This window comes from Cnephaeus nilssonii, assembly GCF_951640355.1.
Source record: "Cnephaeus nilssonii genome assembly, chromosome: 2".
In the NCBI taxonomy this organism is placed as follows: Eukaryota; Metazoa; Chordata; class Mammalia; order Chiroptera; family Vespertilionidae; genus Cnephaeus; species Cnephaeus nilssonii.
In genome coordinates, this window is record NC_137073.1 from 84,343,777 (window position 1) to 84,369,873 (window position 26,097).

The following is a 26,097-nucleotide window of genomic DNA, read 5'->3' on the forward strand; positions in this document are numbered from 1 at the left end:
GCAGCCCCTCCAGGTTCACGGTGCACTTGGAAGGGCGGACAGGGGTTTGTCTATCCAGTCCCGCTGGGTTTCGGTCACTGTTACTTTCATTGACGTTTTTGCAGAAAAAGCTTGTGTATGCGGGGTGGACGGGCTGTGGGGTAGTCTGCGGTGGCTCCAGCCGCCTTCGCCTCAGAGCGTGGCGGAGACTCCCCTGCACGGTCATCGACAGGCGCCCCGGCAATGTGCGCAAGGTGGGGCGAGGGTCGGTAGCCGACTTCGGTGTATGAGTGCGTCCACAGCTCCCTCCGCAGAAGGACTCCGAGGAAACACCGGCCCCGCCCCTTTCCGCGTGGGTCCCGGCGGCCCCGCCCAGCACTTTCTGTCACGTGCCACAGCGCCGCCCAATCAGCGCCCGCTGCGCGCTGGCTCGCGATTCAAACAGCGGCTCGGTGGATTCTCGCAGGTCCGCAGTGTCGCCGCCGCCGCCGCCGCCGTGTGCGGGCCATGGAGCACCGCATTGTGGGGCCCGGGCCGTACCGGGCCACCAAGCTGGTGAGTGAGCATGAGGGGGCCTCCGGCCCCCGATTCCCCGGCCTTCCCGCCGACCGGTCGTCTTCGCTTCTCCAGGGCAGGCCGGGCCGGGGTTTGGAGGCCGGGCCGGGGTTTGGGCCGGGGGAGCCGGTTTCTGGACGTTGCTCAAAGAACGGATAGCGGGTCCCGGAGCCTAGGCCGCCGGGGGCGCAGCTTCGTTCCCTAGGTCTTGGAGGTGTTCTCGGCCATCAGTGGCACCTCCCAGTTTGAAGAGCCGGGAGGACCAGGTGACCCCCTCTCCCAGCCTGTTTGTCCTGAGTAATCCCACGCCTGCTGCCGGGAGCGGGGCGGGGAACCATTTCTAACCTCAGGGACCCTCCTGCAGTCCGGGCAGGGCGTGTCTCCGTCCTGAGAGTCACTTGTGGTGACAACTTGAGGCTCGTTCTAACGGTGCCTAGAACAGAGGTGGATCGCCCCGACCACATTTCCGGTTCCTGGCGTTTCTGTTTTTTTTTTGGTCATTATTGACATAATTGAGGGGTTGGGCTGGTTGGTCTGAAAGAGACTTTGCTGATGGTCCAGGGTCCTGCCTTTTCTCCTGGGAGAAGAGCTTTGGTTTTCAGAGTTCTCAGGGGTACTTATTTTGATTTCTTTTGTGACCTGGAGCAAGTAATTACAGTGATTGCTGTTTCAGAGGATTATAAGTGATGACCATTTGGTATGTTCATGGCAGGTTTTTAGACAGCTTTCTATGAGAGCGTAATGGTAATCTGGGAGGAAGGGACCTTTCTCTTGGGTCTGTCACCACTTCTGGTCACTTCTTAACTTGGGAATTAGTCTCCTTGTTCTGTGCACCCCAATGGACATCCAGGAAAAGATGGGAATTAAGTTCCAACCTCTGATTCAACTAGACTTGTGTATGTGGAAGAGATGAGGACAGTGGGACAGGGGGAGATATAATTAGGGTTGCCTTTTCTTTCTGGAACCAGTGTCACGGTGGCCGGTGGGGTCAAGCCAGAGCTAAGAAAGCCAGCTTCTAAGAGAAATCATGGTTGGGGCAGATGGTTGTTTAATTTTTTTTATTTGGCTCATAGACCACTTTGAGAATCTCTTTTTTGTAGACTAGTGCACATGCCACATACTCATGAAATTATACATAGATTTCAGAAGACTTGGGGAGTCTGTGGCATTGTTGTATTTGGCTTAACCATCTACGTGCCCACAGTTTTGTGAGTCAGCCAATCTGGACTGGGCTTATGTCAGTGGTTTTTTTGTTGGAGCCACTCATGTGCCACGATCATCTAGTGACTTGACTAGGACAGGATGACCCCTTGACTTGGTTCTGGCTGTTGGCTGGGCCCAGTGTCTTCACATAGTGGTTCAACATAATCAAAAGAAGGTTTCTGCCTGTAACTTTTTGTTTAGATCTCACTGGTCAGAGCAAGTCAAACAGCTAATTCCAGATTGTAGAAATTCAGCTCCACTTTTCTTTTTGGTTAAATTAAAAATTTTTTTTTCAATTACAGTTGACATTTAATATTTCAGGTATACAACATAGTGGGTAGACATTTATATAACTTATGAGGTGATCCCTCTTCCCGGAAGTCTAGTACCCATCTGACACCATACATACATAGTTATTACATTATTATTGACTATATTCCCTATTCAGTTCCACTTCTTTTTTAATCTTTACCTGAGGATATTTTGTTCATTGCTTTTCAGAGAGAATGGAGGGAGGGAGGGACTGAGGGACCGAGGGACTGAGGGGGAGAGAGAGAGAGAGAGAGAGAGAGAGACATCGATGTGAGAGAGACACATCAACTGGTTGCCTCCTGTACATGCCCTTACTGGGGGTGGGGAGCGAACCCGAAAGCCAGTACATGCCCTTGACCCGGAACTGAACCTGAGACCCCTTGGTTTGAGGAACGATGCCCTAACCACTGAGCACACCGGCCAGGGTAGTTGTACTTCTTTATGGACAGATTTGCAGTCACATTGCAGAGGTACCTGTGAACAGGATGGGAGGAGTGTTTGCATTCATCTTTGCAAACAGTCTACTACAGACATCCAGAATGATTCATTAAAAAAAGCAACCAACAAATACAAATTTAAGTTTTTCTTTCTGCTAGCCTCTGAGAGATATGGATGGTGGTGGTAGGGAACAAATAGGGTGTTTTAAAAGTAATGTTTTCATATCTGCTTCCACTTCCCAGTTGTTTCTACTATTTGAAACCATCTGGTAGGTCCCATGTCAGGGATGAATTACAGATTGTGCTTTATCAGGGTCTTTCAAAAACTTGACTCTCTTTTGTGGAAGGAAAAGAACACATCCTCCCTCCCGTCTCCACCTATATATTCACATCATTTATGCAAGGAAAACAGAGAGAAGCTCTGGATATTGGCACTTCTCCTTTCTGCTTTAGACTTAAAAAAATTACATCATAATTGGAACTGTTTTTTAAATCTCATATTCACAGAAATGTATGAAGTACACTTTTCATAGATGCAGAGTGCCTGTATTAGTACTTGATTCTGAGTCACATTAAAATATTATCAAAGGAGGCTACTCTCTGTGGAGCATGCCCTGGCCTTTCCCCACCTCTTTCTTTCCTCAGCACAGGCTCTCTCTCTTTTCCCAGAGCATGCTCGTGCCTCTCCTCCCTCTTTCGTCTCTCAAGGCATGTATCTCTTTCCCTTTCTCCGAAGCTTCAAGGGCCCTTCTGCTACCTCTGTAACTTTCTAAATAAACGTTCCCTTATAAAAAATGTATATTATCAAAAGAGTTTATAAGAAAAGTGTTTTTATTCTCCAGAAGTGTTCAGTCCCCAAGAAGTGATACTCAAGCCTAGTTTAGCCAAAACTGATAAAGTTAAGCAGAAAATTAAATTATGTGAATAATTAATGAAAACACCTGTTTCACCAGAATTTTCAGATAGTCAATCCAGTTCTAAACTTTATTCTATTTGAGAAACTTGATCTTAAACTAAGATTTTGAAAACACAGGAACAATAGCCAGTTTATTTTATTTATTTATTTATTTATTTATTTATTTTTTAAATAAATCTTTATTGTTCAGATTATTACAATTGTTTCTCCTTTTTCCCCCCCATATCTCCCATCACCCGGTTCCCTCCCCCCCGTTGTCCTTATCTATGGATGTATGATTTTTGTCCAGTCTCTTCCCATACCTCCCACACAGACACCCCTTTCCCCCTGAGAATTATCAATCCACTCCCATTCTATGCCTCTGATTCTATTATGTTCACCAGTTTATTCTGTTCCTCAGATTTTGAATTCACTTGATTTTTAGAATCACTTGTTGATAGATATGTATTTGTTGTTCATAATTTTTATCTTTACTTTTTTCTTCTTTTTCCTCTTTTTCAGCATTTCATATAATACTGGTTTGGTGGTGATGAACTCCTTTAGCTTTTTCTTACCTGTGAAGCTCTTTATCTGACCTTCAAATCTAAATGATAGCTTTGCTGGGTAGAGTAGTCTTGGTTGTAGGTTCTTGCTATTCATCACTTTGAATATTTCTTGCCATTCCCGTCTGGCCTGCATAGTTTCTGTTGAGAAATCAGCTGACAGTCGTATGGGTGCTCCCTTGTAGGTAACTAACTATTTTTCTCTTGCTGCTTTCAAGATTCTCTCTTTGTCTTTTGCCCTTGGCATTTTAATTATGATGTGTCTTGGTGTGGTCCTCTTTGGATTCCTCTTGTTTGGGGTTCTGTGAGCTTCCTGAACTTGTAAGTCCATTTCTTTCACCAGGTGGGGGAAGTTTTCTGTCATTATTTCTTCAAATAGGTTTTCAGTATCTTGCTCTCTCTCTTCTGGCACCCCAAAAATTCGGATATTGGTATGCTTAAAGCCATCCCGGAGGCTCCTTATGCTATCCTCACACTTTTGGATTCTTCTTTCTTTCCGCCTCTCTGGTTGGGTGTTTTTTTCTTCCTCATATTCCAGATCTTTGGTTTGACTCTTCGGGTGCGGTGGTCTACTCTGTATATTCTTTATTTTAGACAGTGTATGCATAATTTCTGACTGGTCCTTTTCCATTTTTTTGGTATTCTCATTAAGGTCCTTGAAGGTCTCTTCAAGTTTCTCAGTGGTTTTTAGAAGATTCTTGAGTAACCTTATAAATATGGTTCTGAACATTGTGTCGTCCATTAGTTTGCTTTCATCTATCTCTCCTACTTGTGGCATACTTCGATGTCTCCACATTTTGGCTGCCTCCCTGTGTTGATGGAGTGGCTTTGTGTTGTCGGTGATCTATAGGGGCCGGTAGCTCAGCTTTCCCAATCACCCTAGGTGGTTGCTCTTGGTACTCCCCTTTGTGGGCTGAGTGGAAAGTCTTGGTGTAGTTAAAAGCCCTGATTGCTGTTGGTACACTGGGAGGAATTGCCCTCCGGTCCAATTGGTTGTGAGGACCTGCTGTGTCTATAACGGAAGAATTGCTGTGCTGGAGACACAGTAGGGCTTTGGTGCTCACTGAGTCTGTCTCTTGAATGTGTCCCTTATGAGAGTGGTTGAAATCTGGTGTCGTCCACACCGACAGAAAAGTCACTCTCACTCTCCGACCGATGGCCGAGAGTCCCGTAGGCGTCTGGGTCCCCCGCGTGTCCCCAGAAACTGGAGTTCAGAGTGGTTGGGATTGTAGGTATCACTGGCGGGAATTGATCTCCAAGCCAGTTGGCTGTGAGGATCCGCAGTGTCTCCGCTGGGAGAGCTTCTGTGCTCAGCTTGGATGGGGCGGAGTCTCAGGGTGGCTCAGACAAGCTTTGGTTTTCCGTCTGCTCCTCTCTAAGAGGGGCGGTTTCTCCGTGCCCGAATTAATGGCTGCGCGCCTCTGAGAGAAGGCAGCTTTTGAGCCTCTCCTGCTGCCTAACAGACCAGTTTCTCCCCAGCTGGGGCTGGGTTTCAGTGCAGACCGGAGGTTTTGTTTTTCTCCCAAACGAGAAATCCAGTCACTGGGAGGGCTGTGCTCAGCTTGGATGGGGCGGAGTCTCAGAATGGCGCAGACAAACTTGGTTTCCGTTGCGCCGCCCTAAGAGGGCCGGTTCCTCCGTGCCCTAATCAATGGCTGTGCGCCTCTGAGAGAAGGCAGCTTTCGAGCCTCGTCCGCTGCCAAACAGACCAGTTTCTCCCCGACCGCAGCTGGATTTCAGTGCAGACGGGAGGTTTTGTTTTTCTCCCAAATGAGAAAGCTAGCCACGCAGCGTCTGCTGCCCTCCCTCTCCGCGCTCTGCGAGCAAGCCTGCCGCGTATCAGCCGCCCGCCCTTTCCGCACTCACGGATCTCCGCACCTCCACTGCTCCTGAGGCTCAGCGTCCCCCTCTCTTTTTTCTCTAGTTGTAGGTTTTCCACTCTGCCAGCTTTCTGGTGGTTCTGGACGGTGTGCGCTCTGTTTTCCAGTTGTAGTTTCAAAATTGTTGTGATAGGCAACAGTTAGGTGTTTACCTTATGCCGCCATCTTGGTTTCTCTCACCAATTTCTTTTTAAGTGAGAATTCCTGATTTGTCAGTGATAACACTTTAATTACAGGTGCACCCCCCCCACCCCCATTGTGAAATATATAAATGTTTCCCTGAGCAAAATTCAATTGTGCCTTAAAGCTTTTACCCAGTAAATCATAAAGCTTGTGGTGGTTCTCTCTTTACTTCCCTTCTCCCACTCCCAGCTTACCATTCCACCCTTCTCCCAACTTCTCCCTCAACCTAATCTTCAGGAAAAGCTTTGGAAAATCTATTAGCATACAAAGAGCAGGCCTTTACTTGCTTCTGTTATGGCACATTATACTTTCTCAAACCACATACAGCTCCATTTTCTAAAGCACCAACAAGTCTTATCTGAAAATATCATTTTATAGACTAGGTAAATTTTTTTGCCAAAAATCAAATGACAGACTTATAAGTCAATTAATGATGAATATGGGACCTAATTAGCAACTTATTCATCACTACTAAAATAGCTTTCATTTTTGTAACTCACATATAAATAGTTAATTATTTTAAAAGAAATAATGAGGAGAAAGAAAATTGCTTTTACTGAAAATTGCTTTTATTGATCCTTTCTTTGAACTTAATTCTGAGTTATTTGTATCATCTGATGCAACTGGTGAACTTGAAAAGACTTACAGCTGTCATTGAATCTGAGCGCTAGAATGCCCTCCAAAGATTGCTTGGTTAAATCCCCTTATTTGACTGAGACCTAAAGGGCTGAATGGACTTGATCAAGTTCACACTGCTAGTAATGGCAAGTATAACTAGATCTAGAATTTTGTTCTCTCTGAGTTCCTGCCCAGGTTCTATACTATTATAGTAGTACTATAATAATATTTTTGGTACTAAGAAGGAAGGAAATGGGATAAATATTCTGGAAGAAAGAACAGGAAGCACATTTCAACCCTCAGTGTTGTATTTTGTAGTTTAGCTCATGATGTTAAGCAAAAACAGTTGTGCTGTATGACTGTTTTTTAAATTAGGGGACTGAAATAAATAAGTAAAACAAATAGTTTTTAAATCATAAAACAAATCTGTCCTCTTTGCTATAAAGATTATTTCTTCAAATATAGCATGTTATGGAAGAAAATCATATTCTCAAGCTCTATCTTGTTCTTTGTTGACATAGGATATTTTCTTCCTAAATGTAAGTGAGGTCCTAGCCAGTTTGGCTCAGTGGATAGAGCATCGGCCTGTGGACTAAAGGGTCCCGGCTTCAATTCCAGTCAAGGGCATGTACCTTGGTTGCTATCTCCTCCCTGGCCCCAGGCCCCGGGCCCCCAATTGATGTGTTTCTCTCACATCGATGCTCTGTCTTTCCCTCTCTCTTCTACTTTAAAAATCAATGGAAAAATATCCTTGGGTGAGGATTTTAAAAAAATGTGTGGATGGTGAATTAAAGATAATTATTTTTCTCTATTGGCAGAGGAGCCAAATAACAATCCCATATAATAAAGAGCTAATATGCTAATTAGACCGGACGGCGGAATGACCTTCCAGAATGACCATCCGGAATGACCAGTGGGCGGGGCTGCAGGGCCACGAGGCAGCCAGGGCTTCGAGGGCCGAGCCCCTTGCATGAATTTTGTGCATCAGGCCTCTAGTTTAATTATATTTGGAAATAAGTGGATACAGAAGCCACAGTCCTCACTGGGTTTTGAAAATTCTAGGTGAAACACTGGATTGAGTAAATATAAACTATAATAAGTGCCATTCAAAATCAAAATAAATAAATTCTAAATTCTTTTTAAAAGTTCCCTATTTAAAAAGAGATATGAACCTTTGACAAGGATATCTTATAAAATTTGTAGTGTGAAATGAAAGGCAGCTATCAGAGAACACATAAAAATCCAATCAGAATTCCAACAGATTTTTTTTTTTTCCTGAGTGGGATTACATTGAGTTGAAAGCTCATACATAAGAGTAAAAGTGGAAGAACTCAAAACAATTTTTAAAGACTATAGGCACCTTGACCTATCAGAGATTTAAACTTAATATTAATTAACTGTAATTACAAGGGTATAGTATTGTACAGGAACGACACATATCAGTGAGATAGAAGAGTTTAGAATCAAGAAAGGTAACATGTAAGGTAACTTAACATTTCAATTCAGTGAGAAAATGATGGCATGATTGGCTCTCCATTTGGAAGAGAATAAAGTTAGAGCTCTCCTACCACCCATCATAAAGAATTTCAGTTGAAGTTTCAAATCTATCTATATAATAGAGGGATATGCAAATTAGCCAGGACACCATAACGTCATGACCAAACAGCAGGAACCTGAGGCTACATGGCACCTGGCCAGGGCGAGGGACCTCAGGCCATGTCCTCTGCCCCAGGCTGGGAGACCTCAGGCCGCACCCGCTGCCCCGGGGCTGGGTAGGGGAACCTCAGGCCATACCCCCCGCCCTAGCGCCGGGCTGGGGGACCTGAGGCTGCGCCCCCCGCCTGGAGGGGTTTGATAGGGGTGGGGCCGTCCGGGTCTGGGTCCCTGCCCACCACGTGTGGATGGTGGGCAGGGATTGACTCTAGGTCCTGTGGTGTGCCCCAGACTCTGACAGGAGGGAGATTTTTATATACATTTTACTAATTTTCTTTCATCTCTGACACTTCTATTATAGAGAAAGGGCAAATAGCAATATTAAAAAATTTCCTCTAATTAATTCCCTTTTAATGTGCATGAATTTCGTGCACTGGGCCACTAGTATTAAAATAAAATCACTCTATGATATTAAAAGAAAAATTTAATAAATATTTTTAATACCTCAGGCTGGGGAAGCTTTCTGAGTAAACCCTGTAACCATAAAGAAAAAAAATTATATTGTTTCCTTAAAACAACATCATTAACAAAACCTTCCCAAAGCTAGAGACCGTATAATGCCTTTCATGGAACAAACACTAAATAATTGCTGAGTGAGGTAAAGTCATATTAAACATAGGATTCCAAGAAGTGAATTAAGCATATTGACCTCAGTTTACTATTATTTTTGATCATATGTATCTTATTAATGTAAAAATTCATAGGACAACTTGACAGCAATATCTCCAGTAAGTATTTATTGAATAAATTCATTTTAAAAATTTACTTTTTCTTTAGAGTGTGAAGCTTGTAAATACATACATTTCAAGGCTCCGTCTGTTATTTAGACAGCCTTTTAAATGGAAAAATTGCATTTGTTGTCTGAAATATTTTGGATGCAATAACCTGAAAAAAAAAATCAATTGATTGCTAAATGCCTTTCTCTCTTTTTTCTCCTAGTGGAACGAAACTGTTGAGCTTTTTCGCACTAGGATGCCATTACGGAAACATCGCTGTCGTTTCAAAAGTTACGAACGTTGCTTCACAGCGGCTGAAGCTGTGGACTGGCTACATGACCTGCTGAGGTGCAATCAGAACTTTGGCCCTGAAGTGACCCGAAAACAAACGGTGCAGCTGCTAAAAAAATTCCTGAAGAATCATGTTATCGAAGATATCAAGGGCAAATGGGGTCAGGAAGATTTTGAAGACAACGGTCACTTGTACAGGTAACAGCAACCAGTAAACTCTGAAGGGGAGGAGTATGGGAGGATGAATGGATCTGTCAGAGTCAGAAACTTCCTTATGTGAAAGAATTTACCTTGTCCCTTGGAGGGCTGCTGCTCCTGTGGTTTGTGGAGTGGAGAACTGAATGAGTTGTTACAATAAAACCGATTGCAATGTTTCCTGACTCCATAGAGCACCCCATAGCAGTCTTTTGTTGCAGTGACTTTTAGTAAGGAAATCTCATGTCTGCAAGGATGGCTACCTTAGCTTAGTACTTGTCCTAGGGGATCTGAAAAGGTTAAACAGTAGCTCTGGGTCAGCCTTTGTGAACAATGAGAAGGTACATATTCAAGGGATCTAGTGGCAGAGTGGGTCTGATCATTAAGCAGAACTCAGGGCTCATGTGAAGAATTATACTAGAATTCCCTGATGTCTCAGATTAACCCTGGCAATGCATGTCTGCTTTTCTTCAAACATTTTTGCTTGTTTCAGTGCTTTCTTATGATTGGACACTTACTACCAAATAATCTCTTTGCTTGTACTTCCATGCCCACTACTTACTAGGCTGTTACTGCTGGATGTGGAAGGGCCCTACCTACAATTCAGGGAATGGGAGAAGACTAAAGAGGGAATGAAGTCACACTAGTTCAGAAAAGAAGAATTGTTGAGTTATCTACAGAGAGGCTTACCAACGTGCTAAGAAACTGAGGGATTTAAAAAAATGGAGAATATGGATTCTTAATTGCTTTATTTTACATCAAAATAAGGAATTGATCATCTATTTGCAAATCTAATCTTCCTCTAGCTCCCAATCTCCCTTGTCTGCTTTCATTATAATTTGGCTGTAGTGCTATTCAACTGCAAGCAGCACTGAAAATGGAGCAGTTAGGGCAGCCTGCCCCAGAAAACTAAGGAATCCTCTTACAACACATTTATTGAGGGCATTTGGAGGCCACTGGGACACCTGGCTTGAGTAGAGAAAACCTGACTTTTCAAACTTCAACAATTTCTTTGGCTTCTTCAAGACTAGCTACTGAGAAAGGCTGACGAGCAAGGAGAGGGTGCCAAGGCCAAGACCAGACGTTGCTGTTTGTTTAGAATCTAATTTCCTCACATAGTTTTATCAGCAATCTTCAGCTTCTACTAGTAGATATCAAGTTGTCATCTGGGCAGCTAGTTGTTTCTCCATTTGGCAGTTATTTCTGACTTGCTGATCCAACTTTTAATTAGGATCGTGTGTGATGTTAGCTTGTTCGGCGATCATAATGCTCTAGCCCTGGTTCCACATGCTGCACTTCATTGGGGATTCTTCAGTGGTTATTTTTCTTGGGAAACTCTAATTGCTTGTACCCCATCAATATTTAGCCAGCACACTGCTAAAAGATTCTCTGGATGAGCAACTTCCAATCTGTTCTATTGGGCACCTCTCATTGAGTTCCATGAAGCACTGAGAGTCATCAGAACTGTAAAATAGGATCGTGCTCTAGGAGCTGACCACCCAGCACTGACTGTGAGAGCATGTTCCCTTCAATATGAAGACTTCCCCATGTTTCCCCTTTAAAAAACAGTGTGCACAGATTAAATTTGTTCATGAAATAATGATCCAGTTTTTCTTATAGACTATTTGAGTCATAAGGGAGCAGTATTTTCCTTAATTATTTACCACCTGAATACTCACAATCTTCCCTTTTCCTGAGTGGAAGTTCTATAAGTTAAGCCCTGATGTTTGATGTTCTCAGGTTAATCTGGGATGAAATCTATGTAGATATGTACTAGTAAGTCACTTGTTAAGGAGCACATGCCTTGAATGGAGAGTAAGCTAATGAGTGTGGAGCATAGCTTCTGGGACTAGTGCTCAGGATCATCACCATTACATGCCAGTGCTCCAGGGAAGAGTGGGGCAGGCTGCCCTACTTGCTCCATTTCCAATGCTGCTTGCGGTTGAATAGCACTACAGCCAAATTATAATGAAAGCAGAGAAGGGAGATTAGGAGCTAGAGGAAGATTAGATTTGAGAATAGGAAGGTCAATAAGGTGAAGAAATTCCAGAACATGATTCTAAATATCAGGCTTTATGGAAGAGGAGCCTTTATAAGTTGTATGAAAAAGGCTGGCCTATGTAGCTGAGAGTTCTTGCTGGGGAAAAAGGAATGAAAATTATAGAGCACCTATGATGTGTCAGACTTTTGCATAATTTATCTAATAAAAGAGTAATATGCAAATTGACTGTCACTCCAACACACAAGATGGCTGCCCCCATGTGGTCAAAGATGGCCGCCACAAGATAGCCAGCAGGGGTGGGCAGTTGGGCGGGACCAGGCCTGCAAGGGAGGGCAGTTGGGGGTGACCAGGACTGAGGGGAGGGCAGTTAGGGGCAATCAGACTGGCAGGGGAGCAGTTAGGCATCAATCAGGCTGGCAGGGGAGTGGTTAGGGCAGTGATGGGCAACCTTTTGAGCTTGGTGTGTCAAACTTCGCCAAAAAACTGAGCATAACTCGGGTAGTGTGTCACTTTGAGGAAAAAACTAACTCCAAGACTCTAGTCGCAAATGTTTCATCCTCAGGAGCAGCAAATGTTTCATCCTCGGCATGCGGCCACGTGTCATCAGAAATGGCTACGTGTGTCAGTGCTGACACGTGTGTCATAGGTTCGCCATCACTGGGTTAGGGGGTGATCAGGCTGGCAGGCAGAAGCAGTTAGGGGCAATCAGGAAGACAGGCAGGCAAGCAGTTGGGAGCCAGCAGTCCTGGATTGTGAGAGGGATGTCTGATTACCCAAGGGTTCCCAGATTGGAGAGGGTGCAGGGCTGGGCTGAGGAACACCTCCCCCCCCCCCCCCGTGCATGAATTTCGTGCACCGGGCCTCTAGTTGTTTATAATAATCAGAAGAGATGTTGCAGAGAAGTGCCCCGAGTTATTTCCTGTTACGAATACTGGTGACTAGAAAGGTTCTGGAATTGCTTCTAGTGAGGACAATTTTAGATTTCACCAAAGGGTCCTCAGAGTTGAGTCAGCTGCTGTCATCTATGTCCTAACAAAACTTCATGGCTCTAGGCTTCTGAGGAGAGCCAGTTACACTATCTTGAATTTTTATAAGAAATTTTAATTTTTGAAGTAGTTTCCCTTTTGTGATCTCATTTGATCTTCATGACAACCTTGTAAGGTGAGAAATGTGGGTATTTCATCCTCAGAAAACCAGATACGTTTCTCTTTGAAATATCTAAATAAAATACCAGGAATGTTATAGTTAAAGAAATTTCGTACTGATCATGGGATCTCCCCCTATTTGTATGTGAACAGAATATTATGTAGGACTAGATGCCCGGTGCACAAAATTCATGAATGGGTATAGTCCCTAGGCCTTTCTGGCAATTGAAGTGTGAGCGTCTGGCGTGGAAAAGCAGGTCTCAGCTGTCCTCTGGGCCCTGGGCAGCACATGGACCCTCGGGACCCCACGCTCCCTCCTCTGCCTGAGTCATGGCGCCCTAGTCCCCACGTGGAGATGCGGTGAGCATGGCTGGACGCCGTGGGCTGGGGTGCAGCGTGGGCCTCTGGGCTGCTCAGTGGCGCCCATGGAAGCCAGGTGGGCAGCGCGCTCTCTCCCGGCCAGCCTCGCAGACTGGCTCCTGTGCAAACCCATGGAAGAGGCTGCACAGGTGTGGGGTGGGCTCCTTGTGGGTGCCCGGCACCTGAGTGCAGGGGCTTCCCCAGTGCACAAGCTCTGGCGTCCCGGGAGAGGGTGGCAGAGGGAGTGAGAGCAAGCTTGGTGGATACTCCACATTCTCACTGCACCTCCGTCTAGTCACCCCCACCCTCAGGTAGCTGGCCAGACATTAGAGCCCCCCTGCCTGGGCACCGCAGGAGGTTGGTTGCTGCCACACACCCCCAGTTCCCCATCCCAGCCCAGGGCCTGGCCCTGATTGGGCAGTCAGGGCCTGCTGGCTGCTGGTTGCCGTCTGCAGGGTGATTGATTGGGGCTGGGCCCCCCGCCCAGCTCCCTCAGTGCCTGGGAGCTGGGCAGTGGCCCCACCCCCGCCACTGCCACTGGTAGCTGTCTGTGGAGTGATCGGCCGGGTGATCATGCCCCTGCTCGTACCCGCCTTGGCCTGGCACCACCTGCTCACCTGCTCCACCATCCTGCTGCAGTCCCCCTCTCATTGGGGCCCATCGGGGCCGGCAGCACCACCACTGCCGCACACTGCCAGCGCTGCATCGCTGATGTCCACTATGTTCTGCGCTGCCCCCTGGTGGTCAATGCACGTCATAGTGAGTGGTCGATTTTTAGGTTGAGGGGACAATTTGCATATTAGGCTTTTATTATATAGGATTATTTAAATTTAATATAATCTTATATAATAAAGAGGTAATATGCAAATTAACCATCACAAGATGGCTGCACCCACAGTGGAGGCGGGGTTTCTGTAATACAAGATGGCTGCACCCACAGTGGAGGTGGAGTTCCTATAATGAGCGATCAGCAGGGACCTGAGGCTGCATGGAGCCGGGCTGGGCCAGGGGACCTGAGGCTGTGCCCCCCACCCGGTGTGGCTTGATAGGGGACCTCAAGGCACTCTCCCCCACCCTGGCACTGGCCCGGGGGACCCCAGGCCGCACCACCTGCCTGGCGCAGGCCGGGGGATCTGAGGCTGCACCCCCTGCATGGCGGGGCTTGACAGGGATGGGGCTGGCCAGGTCTGGGTCTTGCATGATTTTGAGGCGTGCACGGGTGGGCAGGGACTTAACTCTGGGTCCCACGGCGCAACACAGACTCTGACAGGAGGAAGATTTTCATATACATTTTACTAATTTTATTTCATCTCTGATACTTCTATTATAGAGAAAGGGCAAATAGCAATATTAAAGTAATTCCTCTAATTAATTCCCTTTTAATGTGCATAAGTTTCATGCACCAGGCCACTAGTGGGTTATATAAAAATAGAAGTATGTAATATGATAGTTGCTTGTTTTGGGCTATTTAATGAGGAAAGTGTTTGGCTTAGTGCCGTGGTCGGCAAACTGCAGCTCTTGAGCCACATGTGGCTCTTTGGCCCCTTGAGTGTGGCTCTTCCACAAAATACCACAGCCTGGACGAGTCTATTTTGAAAAAGTGTTGTTAGAAGAAGTTTAAGTTTAAAAAATTTGGCTCTCAAAAGAAATTTCAATTGTTGTACTGTTGGCTCTGTTGACTAATGAGTTTGCCGACCACTGGCTTAGTGTATGTACCGTATTTTCCCGCCTGTAAGATGACTTTTTAACCCAGGAAAATCTTATACGCCCAGTCGTCTTATACGCCGGAAAATACGGTAGATCTTTAGCCTACACCTGGCCTTTGACCTCCTCTCACTACTAATGCTGACTTCATGAGTACTGAGAACCCAGAAGGTGTTCATGGTTTCAGAGGGCATTCACTTGCTCAGCTGTAGTGGTTTGGAGCTAATGTGTTGGGTGCCATTTTCTTTTTATTCTCCTACCTCTCTCTGTTCCTCTCTTTCTCTTTCTATCTCTCCATGTGTTACTCTCATCCTCCTTTCTTTTTCCTTTTCGTTTCCTCCTACTTCATTTTTTCTCCTTTTTTCTGTTCCTTTCCCTCATATTTGCATTTTATTTTCTGGCCTATTTCCAAAATACTGATTCTAATTTGAAACTAAAAATTTTTATGTAGATGCTGTCAACTTTGTTGAATATTGTTACTTTCACAGTTCTTAATTAAAAAAACAATATCAAAGGAATCATGCTACTCAGTTTTAAGACCTACTGTACATAAAGCCACAGGAATGAAGACTGTGGTGTTGTGAAGAGATAGACATAGGTCAGTGGAACAGAAGAATCCAGAGACATACACAAATATGGCCAAGTGATTTTTGACAAAGGTATAAAAATAATTTAAATTAAAAAGAGTAGTCTTTTCAGTCAGTGGTGTTGGAGCACTTGGATATCTAGCCTCTATATGCAAGAAAATGAGCCTTAACCTAAATCTCAGACTTTACACAAAAAGTTCAAAATGAATCATAGATTTAAATGTAAAACTACGAAAGTTTTAATTAAACAGGAGAAAGTGTGATTTATAAAAGAAAACATGATAAATTGAACTTCATTCATATTAAAATCTTTTGCTCTATGAAAGATACCAATAAGAGGATTAGAAGACAAGCTACAGATGGGGAGAAAATATTTGCAAGCTACATAAATAACAATGGACTGGTATCAAAAATATAAAGAACTAGCTCTGGGTGTTATTGGCTCAGTTGAGTGTCATCCCATGAACCCAGAGGTCACTGGTTTGATTCTAGGTCAGGGCACATGCCCAGGTTGCAACTTGATCCCCAATAGGGGGCATGCAGGAGGCAGCCAAATCATAGTTTCATTCAGTGATGTTTCTCTATCCCCCTCTCTCTTCCTCACTCTCTCTCTCAAATCTATATAAAACTCAATAGTAAGAAAACAACCCAATTAAAAAATGAACAAACACTTTTCTTGATCAGATACTTTACCAAAGATAACCAGATAGCAGATAAATACTTGAGAAAATGTTTAACATAGTTAGCATTAGGGAAATGCAAATTAAAACCATGACAAGATACACTACATATCTATTAGAATTGCTACAATAAAAATACTGACAATCTCAAGATCTAGTGAGGATGCTGAGCAGTAGGAAATCTCCTTTATTGCTGGTGGAAGCCTACATTGGTAGTCACTTTACAAAACAGTTTGGCAGGGCTACGCTATGACTCAGTATTCCTGCTCTTGGGCATTTACTCTAGAAAAAGAAAAACATGTTCACACAAAAACTTGTACACTAATATTTATAGCAGCTCTATTAATAAACACCACTAGCTGAAAACAACTCATATGTGCTTCAGTGGATGAATGGCTAAACAGTGTACATTTATACAATGGAATGTTATTGTCTGTTGGGGGTGGGAAGTGGGGGTGTTCAGCAGAAGGCTGTCACTATAAAGTCAGAGCAGGAGGTAGGTGTTTTTTTTGCGGGGGGCGGAAATAATGGAACTGTTCTGTTTCCTGATTGAAGTGATTATACAAATGTTCTAAAATTGATAGAAATGTACACACACATAAAAATCTGTTTTACTATATGCTAAATAACATTTCTTTTTAATGCTAGGGATTTGAAAAGCCTCTATTTTCACCTCTAGTGAAAAGAAATCTGAATTTACATTGTTTTAGGTATTTGGCCCTTTAGTCATTTTCAGTGGTCTGGGAAAAGTTCTTTATAACTACCCTATAGATCTTTTGAAGGGAACTGTTTTAGGAACTTCACCTTTAAGTTAATGCACTATTGGCTCCCTCTAGTGGACATCCTTTGTTTTAATAGTAATGCTCAGAATGTGTGCCTGTGAATTTTTTTTTTAAATCCTCACCCTGGAGAAAGAGAAAGAAAGAAAGAAACATTGATTGGTTGCCTCCTATATGAGCCCCAATCAGGGACCTGCAGCTTGTTTGTGTGTGGGATGACACTCCAACCACTGAGCCACTGGTCAGGGCTGTGAGTTTGTTTTTATTCATTTCCTCAAGTCCTAGGTTCTTGTCCTTTAATAGTTAGATAAGTTCCTTAGGCTTGCTAGGCATCAGTTTTTTCATCATTAAATTACAGGGATGAACTAGATCTTTAATGCATTTTTAAATTCCAAGCTTTAATAATTTCAAATATTGAGTACATAATCACGTTTTTCTTTTTTAAATAATTCTTTATTGTTGAAAGTATTACATATGTCCCCTATTTTCCCCCATTAACCCCCTTCAGCCTGCCTTGCCCCTTCACTTCACTGCCCCATTGTCTGTGTCCATGGGCCATGCATATATGCATACAAAATTCTTGGCTGATTACCTCCCACCCACCCACCCTCCCCACCTTCCCTCCGAGATTCTGCACTCTGTTCCATAATCACATGTTTTTTAATGCAAGGCATTGAAGATGATAAAAAAGAAATATAACATGATTCTTTTCCTCCCTAACTTTGCAGTCTCTTGTGATAGAGTATACATATGTGATAAAGATAAGTAGCAGAACTAAGGCTATTTAATTAATCTGTAACAAACAACAAATTGGAGGTGCTACACTGGTGGTCCTTGGGATGGCACATGTATTTTATTTGACTGGTGTAATGTTTTGGTCATTAAAATTTTGTCCATATGATTTTTATTTTCCATATTTTGTGGAGGTAATACTTTCATGTGGTTCAAAATTTACTAAGTACAAAAGAGTATCCTAATATATAAAAACCTGGGGTCTGTAACGAAGGCTCGACCGAACACTGGAAGTTAGTCCTGCAGTCAGTGCTGGGTTGCCGTTGTGACCCAGCACTGACTGCCAAGGGGGCTGCGGATCAGGCCCGGAGAGAGGCCCGAAGAGAAAGGCAGGGTCTGATCCTCAGCCTCCATGGCAGCTGTTGATCAGCCATTGTCTCTCTCTTTCTCTCCGGGCTTTGCCAGCAGCCATGCCTCTGTTTCTCTCTGGGCCTCCATGGGGGCTGCTGATCAGCCCTGCCTCTCTGATCAGGCCCGTTGATAGGCCCGGAGACGCTGACTGGCATAGAAACTGACCAATCAGAACCAAATTGGCTGGTAGGGGAGGGCAGTTGGGGGCGAGATCAGGCCAGCAGGGGAGGGCAGTTAGGGGTGATCAGGCAGGCAGAGGCAGTTAGGGGTGATCAGGCAGGAAGGCAGAGAGGTTAGGGGTGATCAGGCAAGCAGGCAGGTGAGTGGTCCCAGATTGTGAGAGGGATGTCCGACTGCCGGTTTAGGCCCGATACCTGTGGACATCCCCCAAGAGGTCCCCGATTGGAGGGTGCAGGCTGGGCTGTAGGAACCCCACCCTCCGTGCATGAATTTTGTGCACTGTGCCACTAGTGTATAATAAAAGTCTCGCCTGACTGGCATGGCTCAGTGGTTGAACTTTGATCTGTGAACCAGGAGGTCATGGTTCGATTCTCAGTCAGGGCACATTCCTGGGTTACGGGCGTGATCCCCAGTGTGCGGCATGCAGGAGGCAGCCGATAAATGATTTTCTCTCATCATTGATGTTTCTTTCTCTCCCTCTCCCTTCCTCTCTGAAATCAATAAAAATACTTTTTTTTTTTTTAAAGTCTCCCAGCTCTCTTCCCCAGCCATCCAATTCCCTTCCCTAGAGGCACTTAGTACTATTAGCTTCTAACCCATTGTTTTAAAAAATTATGAACCTGAAAGTTTTTAGGTGGGGCAAACCCATTTCCATTGACACTTCCCACCATTTCCCTACATTTTACCATGATTATGTTTGTCTGGCCAGTGCAGGGATTGTGCCTGTGACCTACTCGGTGTGTACTGGAGTGTTTTGAGACCTCATGGAGGAGGAGGGGAAAACTTCAACCTGGGTCCTGAGAATGGGGTAGGACTTGAATAATAAGGGACAGGAAGAGAGATGTTATTTCAGGTGACAAGAGTGGCAAGACTGAGGTTCTCAGAAATGAATGTCAGCTTTACTGGGAGAGGAAGGAGGAGACTGGCCTGGCTGCAGAAGAAGTTTTAGGTCAGGGCGTCACAGGGATACATTTGATGGAGTTTCTTAAATACCTGGCTGGGGAGTAGACTTTTGTTTTAAAAAGCCAAGGCAGTCATGGTTAGTGTTTTGAGTAGGAATAAAGTCTGTGTTCTAGAATAGATTAAGTGAATAGTAATAATAGGATAGAGTTGACTTTTTTTTTTTCATTGCTGAGTATTCTAAACATTCCTGTTTATTTTGTGGGATTCCTGTTTGTATGAACCACGTTTCCACCAGTGGAAGCCTCAGTAGGTAAGATACTCCCTCTTCCTGCCCGAGCAGTTAGGGTGCAGGCACGTGCCCTACCGTTGGCAGTTGGAATGTTCCTACCTAGGACTGAATCTTGAGTGAGGGATGCAAAGAAGAGGGGACATCTTAGAATTCCCTGTGATGGTGGTGGTGGCCTGCATAGAGACAGAGGCATCCAGAGGCCACGGTGCCCGCAGTGGCTTTCACACGAGGCTGTCACTTGTAGTTCATGCTGTGCTCTCCTTATTGATTGATTTTGTGACTTATTTGGATGTTTTCCAAGTTTCTTTCTGGTTAAATTAGTCAGAATTGGTTTCTGCCACCCAGAACTCACTCAGACTGATATAACAAGCAGTGTCTGTAAAGGGAGCAAAATGGGGGCAAATTTTGGGGTCTAGAAAATAGTGCCCGGATTTTTGGGACAGCCAAAAAGCTAAGCAACAGATCAGACTGGCCTGCAGCAATTAGCAATAGGTGACGTATTCCAGCTCAGGATCCTGGTAGTCCATGAGGCACAGGAGCACAGTCCACTAGAGTATGTAGTAGGCTGGTTATACTTGGCCCCTGGGTTGAAAGTTCTGTATTGGATTGTTAAGTCCAACCAATTCTGAGGTTACATTACCACTACCTTTGGATGTAAAAGATGTCAGTACATGTAGGTGTGTTAAATAATGCATTGACACAGACTGTCCTAAGAAAAAGCAGTTCCTGCCGAAACCGGTTTGGCTCAGTGGATAGAGCGTCAGCCTGCGGACTCAAAGGTCCCGGGTTCGGTTCCGGTCAAGGGCATGTATCTTGGTTGCGGGCACATCCCCAGTGGGGGGTGTGCAGGAGGCGGCTGATCGATGTTTCTCTCTCATCGATGTTTCTAACTCTCTATCCCTCTCTCTTCCTCTCTGTAAAAAATCAATAAAATATATTAAAAAGAAAAGAAAAGAAAAAGCAGTTCCTGGTTACTGACAAACTTTTGTAATTTTTATAGGATTTTTAAATAATTTGTAAAAATTTCAAATCCATGATTTATTTTTCTATCCTAGCCCTTCATTTGTGGTCTTAGTTTTTGTGTTTCATTCTCTCTGTCAGGTGTCTATATCCCTTCCCTTTATATTTGTTTTATCCACTTGGTCTTCACCAACTTGCCCTTGAAAAATCCTTTTTTCTTTAATCCTTACCTAGGTTCCTTTCCTGTGAATTCATGATGCCTGGTTATTATCATTGATAGGAAATGGAGCAATGGAAGTCAGAAAAATCAAAGGAGCATGGCTCACTGAATGCTTCTATTTTAGGTGAAGAGAAGGTGGATTGAACAGGAGTACTTCTCAAATACTGTTAACCTTGAAACAAAATAATAAAGATCATGTAGGTATCAATCAGTTTTCTTTCCTTAGTTAACCCTAAACCTTAACTTTCTGAGAGGAGTGGGAATTTGCCTTGAGGTACAGATTATAAGACCACATTTATAAAAGACCTTTAAAGGTGAGACTATACCACTCTGGATTTGAGGAGTTTATAAGCTTGCAGAGTAGAAGTGGGAGAGGGCAGACAAATGTTTTATATGAGTATCAGAAAGCATAGTCTATTTAAGCATTTTTATGCAATTGATGTCCAGTCGGCATTTCACCAGTTTCTTGATTAATATTTATGTTATGGCCTTTTCTTACAGCTTTCGGGGTTTTTTGGGTCAGTGTTAATTAGTTCTCATATATGCTGCTTCTCCCCATCCTCCTCCCTTCCTGCCTCTTTTTCCTTTCTCAAGTATTATGGAGTGCCTAATTATGCCAGCCACACCACTAAACACTTGGATGCATGATCCTATCTTCAGAGTTAAAGTTTAGATAAGAGGACAGATAAATAAAAATTCATTGTCACAAATGCCATTATAAGGAGGTGCATTCAATGCCATTTGAGGACTGGGGAATCAACTCTGCTTGAGTAAGTCAGAGAATATTTTGCTTCAGAGGTGACACTTGGGTTGAGTATTGATGCAATAATAGGTGTTTGCCAGGCAAGGAAGGGAGAGAAGTTGATCAAGGTAAGGGGACTTGCTTATAAAGTCCGTCATCATGTCATCATAAGTGAGGTTACAGTATGTAACAACATGTTACCTGTTATTATGCAGGGAGTGTTGTTAGGTAAGGTTGTGAAAGAATTTGTTTTTATCTGTGTCCCCCACACCCAGCACAATGCCTCGTATTTATTGAGAAAGAAGTTCAAAGGTTAGTAAGTGAAGAGTTTCCTTTATACTGGGAAGGAATTAAGCAATAATCACCGCACCTCTATTCCTGAGTAAAAGTGACTCAGTCATTTCCCACATCAGGTGAGCTATGGTTAAGTGTAACACAAGCTCAGTAATAGAAGGGCTATAACAAGTACAGGGTTTGGAGAGAGGCAGGCCTGGGTTCGAATCCCAGTTCTGGAGTTACTGCTACCAATGTGATCTTAGACAAATTGCTTACACTCTGAACCTCTGTGTCCTCATCTACAGAGTAAGGATGTTAACATTTCGGTCTAGATTGGTATATGGTCTCATTAGACAAGAGCACAGAAAACTTGTTCTGTGAAGGGCCAGATAGTAAATGTTTGTGGGTCAGACAACCGCCTGACTTCTGTTGTAGGGTGACAGCAGCCAGAGCACATGTAAAGGGTTCCGCATGACTGTGTTCCAGTAAAACGTATTAAAGCAAGTGGTGGGATTTGCCTGCAAGTCATGGTTTTTTACTCCTGCACTAGACTGTTTCTTGAGGGCAGGAACTGGTATAAATTATTTAAAAATATATATATATTTTTATTGATTCCAGAGAGGAGAGGGAGAGAGAGAGATAGAAAATCAGTAATGAGAATCATTGATCGGCTGCTTCCTGCATGCCCCACACTGGGGATTGACCCCACAACCCAGGCATATGCCATGACCAGGAATCGAACTGTGACCTCCTGGTTCATAGGTCAATACTCAACCACTGAGCTACGCTGGCCAGGCTGGTATTAATTCTTGTATCTCTGCTACCTAGAGGTATCTGATATGTAGTAGGCACTTACATTGTTTGAAGTGAAGTCATCACACATAGATGAATACAAATTACTAGATGATTCTGTTAGTTCAGGCCCTCTGAGAACAGAAGAAGATGCCAAAATGGACCTACGGAATGCAAGTGATTTAATGCTTGGGTTCTGGGCCACCTGGAAAGGATAAAGGGAAAAGGAGCAGGAATTGGGGTGAGCCTTCAGCTTGTGATGCAGGCCTGACTTCTGTGAAATATAGAGGGAAGGAATTGGGTGGGAAGAGCCTCAGACCACAGGGTGCAGTTCTGAGAAAGTCAGGCCAGGTTGATGGAGAGTCCTTGGGCAGAGGCTGCCTGCTAGAGGAGTCCTGTATCTTCTGTTAGGATTGGTCCGGCTCCAGAACCCCCACTGCTCACTTATGTGCTGGAAGCTTCCTGGGAAAAGCCTGACAGATATAGCAGCCAGAGACTGGTGTCTGTTGGGTTCTTGAAGGGAGATATGGGCTGTGCACCTCCATGATCAGTGCAGTCCATTTCTTGTGCTGCCCAGAGCTGCTTCTCCACACATGTCCATGGGGCTCTTTCTGAGGCGAAGTCTAGGAAGTGGAGAATACTAGGAAGAATACAGTCCCTAATGCTGCAGCTGGTTTCCTGGCTACAGCTGGTGCTCATCTTCTTCTCCGCTCTCCATTGTACATTTCCCCACCCTCACCTATCACCTTGGCAGGTTTGGGTTTGCTTACTGGTAGTGTGACCCAGAAGTTCATTTCTGAGAGTAGGAACCCTTGATAACCATGCACTTCTTCGGCTGGTGTTTTTCACATGCCCATTCAAGAGCTGCCACAGGTGCTCTTGTGTTGATGGGTCGGAGAAGCTGCCCTCTTTCTGCTGGTCAGGATCAGTTACTGCTGCTGGGTTAGTGATTCCTCCTCTTGCCTGCTGCTCCCTGCTTAAGGAGACCAAAGTGCCCTATTATGTTTCCTGGTCCGAGTACTCTATAGGGGACAGGACCTCTAGTTGTGGGAATGGGTCACTGGGAGGGATGGTGAGTAAGGCTATTCCTGCTCTGTCCCATGTTTTTTGGCCATTTATTCATATGTATATAAGGCACAGCATCATATAGAGTCCTATATTCCAGCTTGTCTCCAGTACAACACTGTTGATTACAGGGGGTTTATAATAAATCTTGAAATCTGGTAGTGTGTCCCCCAACTTCGTTCTTTTTCAAAATTGTTTTGGCTGTTCTAGTTCTTTTGCCTTTTTATATAAATTTAGAATCAACTTGCTTATTTCTACAAAAATTTCTGTTGAGATTTGAGTGAAATTGTGTGGAATATGTAAATCAGTATGCAGAGATTTGACAAATTAACAAAATGGAGTCTTCCAAATCATGAATGTGGTATATCTCTCAGTTTATTTAGGTTTTAAATTTCTCAGCAGTGTTTTGTAGCTTTGAGTACTCTACACAAGTTTTGTTAGATTTAGATTTAAGTAGTTCATGGTTTTTGGTGCTATTGTAAATGCTATTTCCCTGTAAATCATATTTCTCCCCCCTTTAAAAATACTCATTTGATCCTTTACTTGTAATGGAATCTTTATTCACTTGGAATAAGGAATAAAGAATGATTTCTGAGCTGGGAGCTCAAAGGTTTCCTTAGTTTGACAACTAATTATTTCTTACCTCTCATTCTTCTTCTCCTTCTTTTTTTTGTTTTGTTAATCTTCACCCAAGGATATTTTTTCCATTGATTTTCTTTTAGAGAGAATGGAAAGGAGGGGGAGAGACAGAGAGAGAGAAACATCGATGTGAGAAAGACACATCAACTGATTGCCTTCCTCACGTGCCCCAGTTGGGTACCTGCAACAGAGGTACATGCCCTTGACCAGAATCGAACCTGAGACCCTTCAGTCCACAGGCCGACGCTCTACAAAGCAAAATAAGCCAGGGCATCTCTCATTCTGCCCTCAAACACTCTATGTTCCTGATATACCTTTAAGCAAAACTGTAAAATGTAATCATTAGCAGTTTTCAGCATTTAAATGGCATACTATTATATAGCACTACTGGGCTAGAAGAATATGGTGAATGGGTACAGCGTACATTTGATACCCAGCAAATTGCTATGGGTTTGCCTAACCCAGTGGTCGGCAAACTCATTAGTCAACAGAGCCAAATATCAACAGTACAACGATTGAAATTTCTTTTGAGAGCCAAATTTTTTAAACTTAAACTTCTTCTAACAACACTTCTTCAAAATAGACTCGCCCAGGCCGTGGTATTTTGTGGAAGAGCCACACTCAAGGGGCCAAAGAGCCGCATGTGGCTTGCGAGCCACAGTTTGCCGACCATGGGCCTAACCCATGGGTGTCTGGGAAATGTCAGTCTCAGAGTAGTCAACTCCTATAATAATCACTGCCCAGCTAGCTTTTTTATACCAAGGGCTTAGGTTACTTTTGAAGGCAAAGATGCAGGCTCAGGCTGACAAAAGCTGTAGATGCTGCAAATTTCTGCTGATGCTAATGGAATAATTTCAGTATATATTATGGTAAGGAGTTTAAGACATTGTGTCCTCTATCATTTAACGGTCATATTTATTAAAATACTAGAGGCCCGGTGCACGAAATTCGTGCACGGAGGTCCCTCAGCCCAACCTGCACCCTCTACAATCCAGGAGCTCTCAGGGTTGTCCTACTGATGGCTTAGGCCCACTCCCCATGGTTCTCTGCTCTCTGCAGGGCCTGGAGGTTTCCCTGCAGCCATGGAGATGAAGTCCCCATGCCCTGCTGTCTACTCTCTGCCTGCTGCTGCCATGCGCCATGCAAAGGAAGCCCCAATGCCCTGCAGTGTGCTCTGTCTGCCAGGCCTGGGGGCTTCGCCAACACGGACACACTAAGGAAGCCCCAATGCCCTGTTGTCCGGGCTCTGACTGCAGGGCCTGGGGGTGTTCCCACTGTCATCTTGCTAAGGAAGCCCCCAAGCCCTGCTTTCTGGGCTCTGTCTGCTGGACCTGGGGTGTTCCTGCCACCTCTGCTCTAAGAAAGCCACCATGCCCTGCTCTATGGGCTCTGTCTGCAGGCCTAGGGCTTCCCCTCTGCCGCAGTGCTAAGGAAGCCGCCATGCCCTCCTCTCGGGGCTCTGTCTGCAGGGCCTGAGGCAGCGATCAGGAATCTGTCATGCCCTGTTCTCCCTGCTCTGTCTGCAGGGCCTGGGGCTTCCCGGCTGCCGCGATCAAGAAGCCGCCATGCCCTGTTCTCCCTGCTCTGTCTGCAGGGCCTGGGGCTTCCCGGCTGCCGTGATCCGGAAGCCGCCATGCCCTCCTCTCGGGGCTCTGTCTGCAGAGCCTGAGGCCGCCATCAGGAAGCCGCCATGCCCTGCTCTCCCCGCTCTGTCTGCAGGGCCTGGGGCTTCCCGGCTGCCGCGATCGGGAAGCCGCCATGCCCTGCTCTCCCCGCTCTGTCTGCAGGGCCTGGGGCTTCCCGGCTGCCTCCATCGGGAAGCCGCCATGCCCTGCTCTCCCCGCTCTGTCTGCAGGGCCTGGGGCTTCCCGGCTGCCTCCATCGGGAAGCCGCCATGCCCTGCTCTCCCCGCTCTGTCTGCAGGGCCTGGGGCTTCCCGGCTGCCGCGATCGGGAAGCCGCCATGCCCTGCTCTCCCCGCTCTGTCTGCAGGGCCTGGGGCTTCCCGGCTGCCGCGATCGGGAAGCCGCCATGCCCTGCTCTCCCCGCTCTGTCTGCAGGGCCTGGGGCTTCCCTGCTGCCGCGATCGGGA

At 44.9% G+C, this 26,097-nt stretch overlaps 1 protein-coding gene across 2 annotated transcripts in view; it reads left to right on the plus strand.

Moving 5' to 3' along the window:
* The first annotated feature begins 304 nt into the window (after positions 1 to 304).
* The window catches only part of DEPDC1B (DEP domain containing 1B), a 66,183-nt gene continuing 40,390 nt past the window's right edge, over positions 305 to 26,097 (plus strand). Inside the window, exons 1-2 of one of the 2 annotated variants that reach the window (XM_079760908.1) lie at positions 305 to 534; positions 9,278 to 9,543. In XM_079760908.1, the coding sequence (XP_079617034.1) occupies positions 487 to 534; positions 9,278 to 9,543 (314 nt within the window). In that variant the 5' untranslated portion in view covers positions 305 to 486. The remainder of the gene's footprint in view (positions 535 to 9,277; positions 9,544 to 26,097) is intronic. The other variant, XM_079760907.1, reaches the window with a different exon arrangement.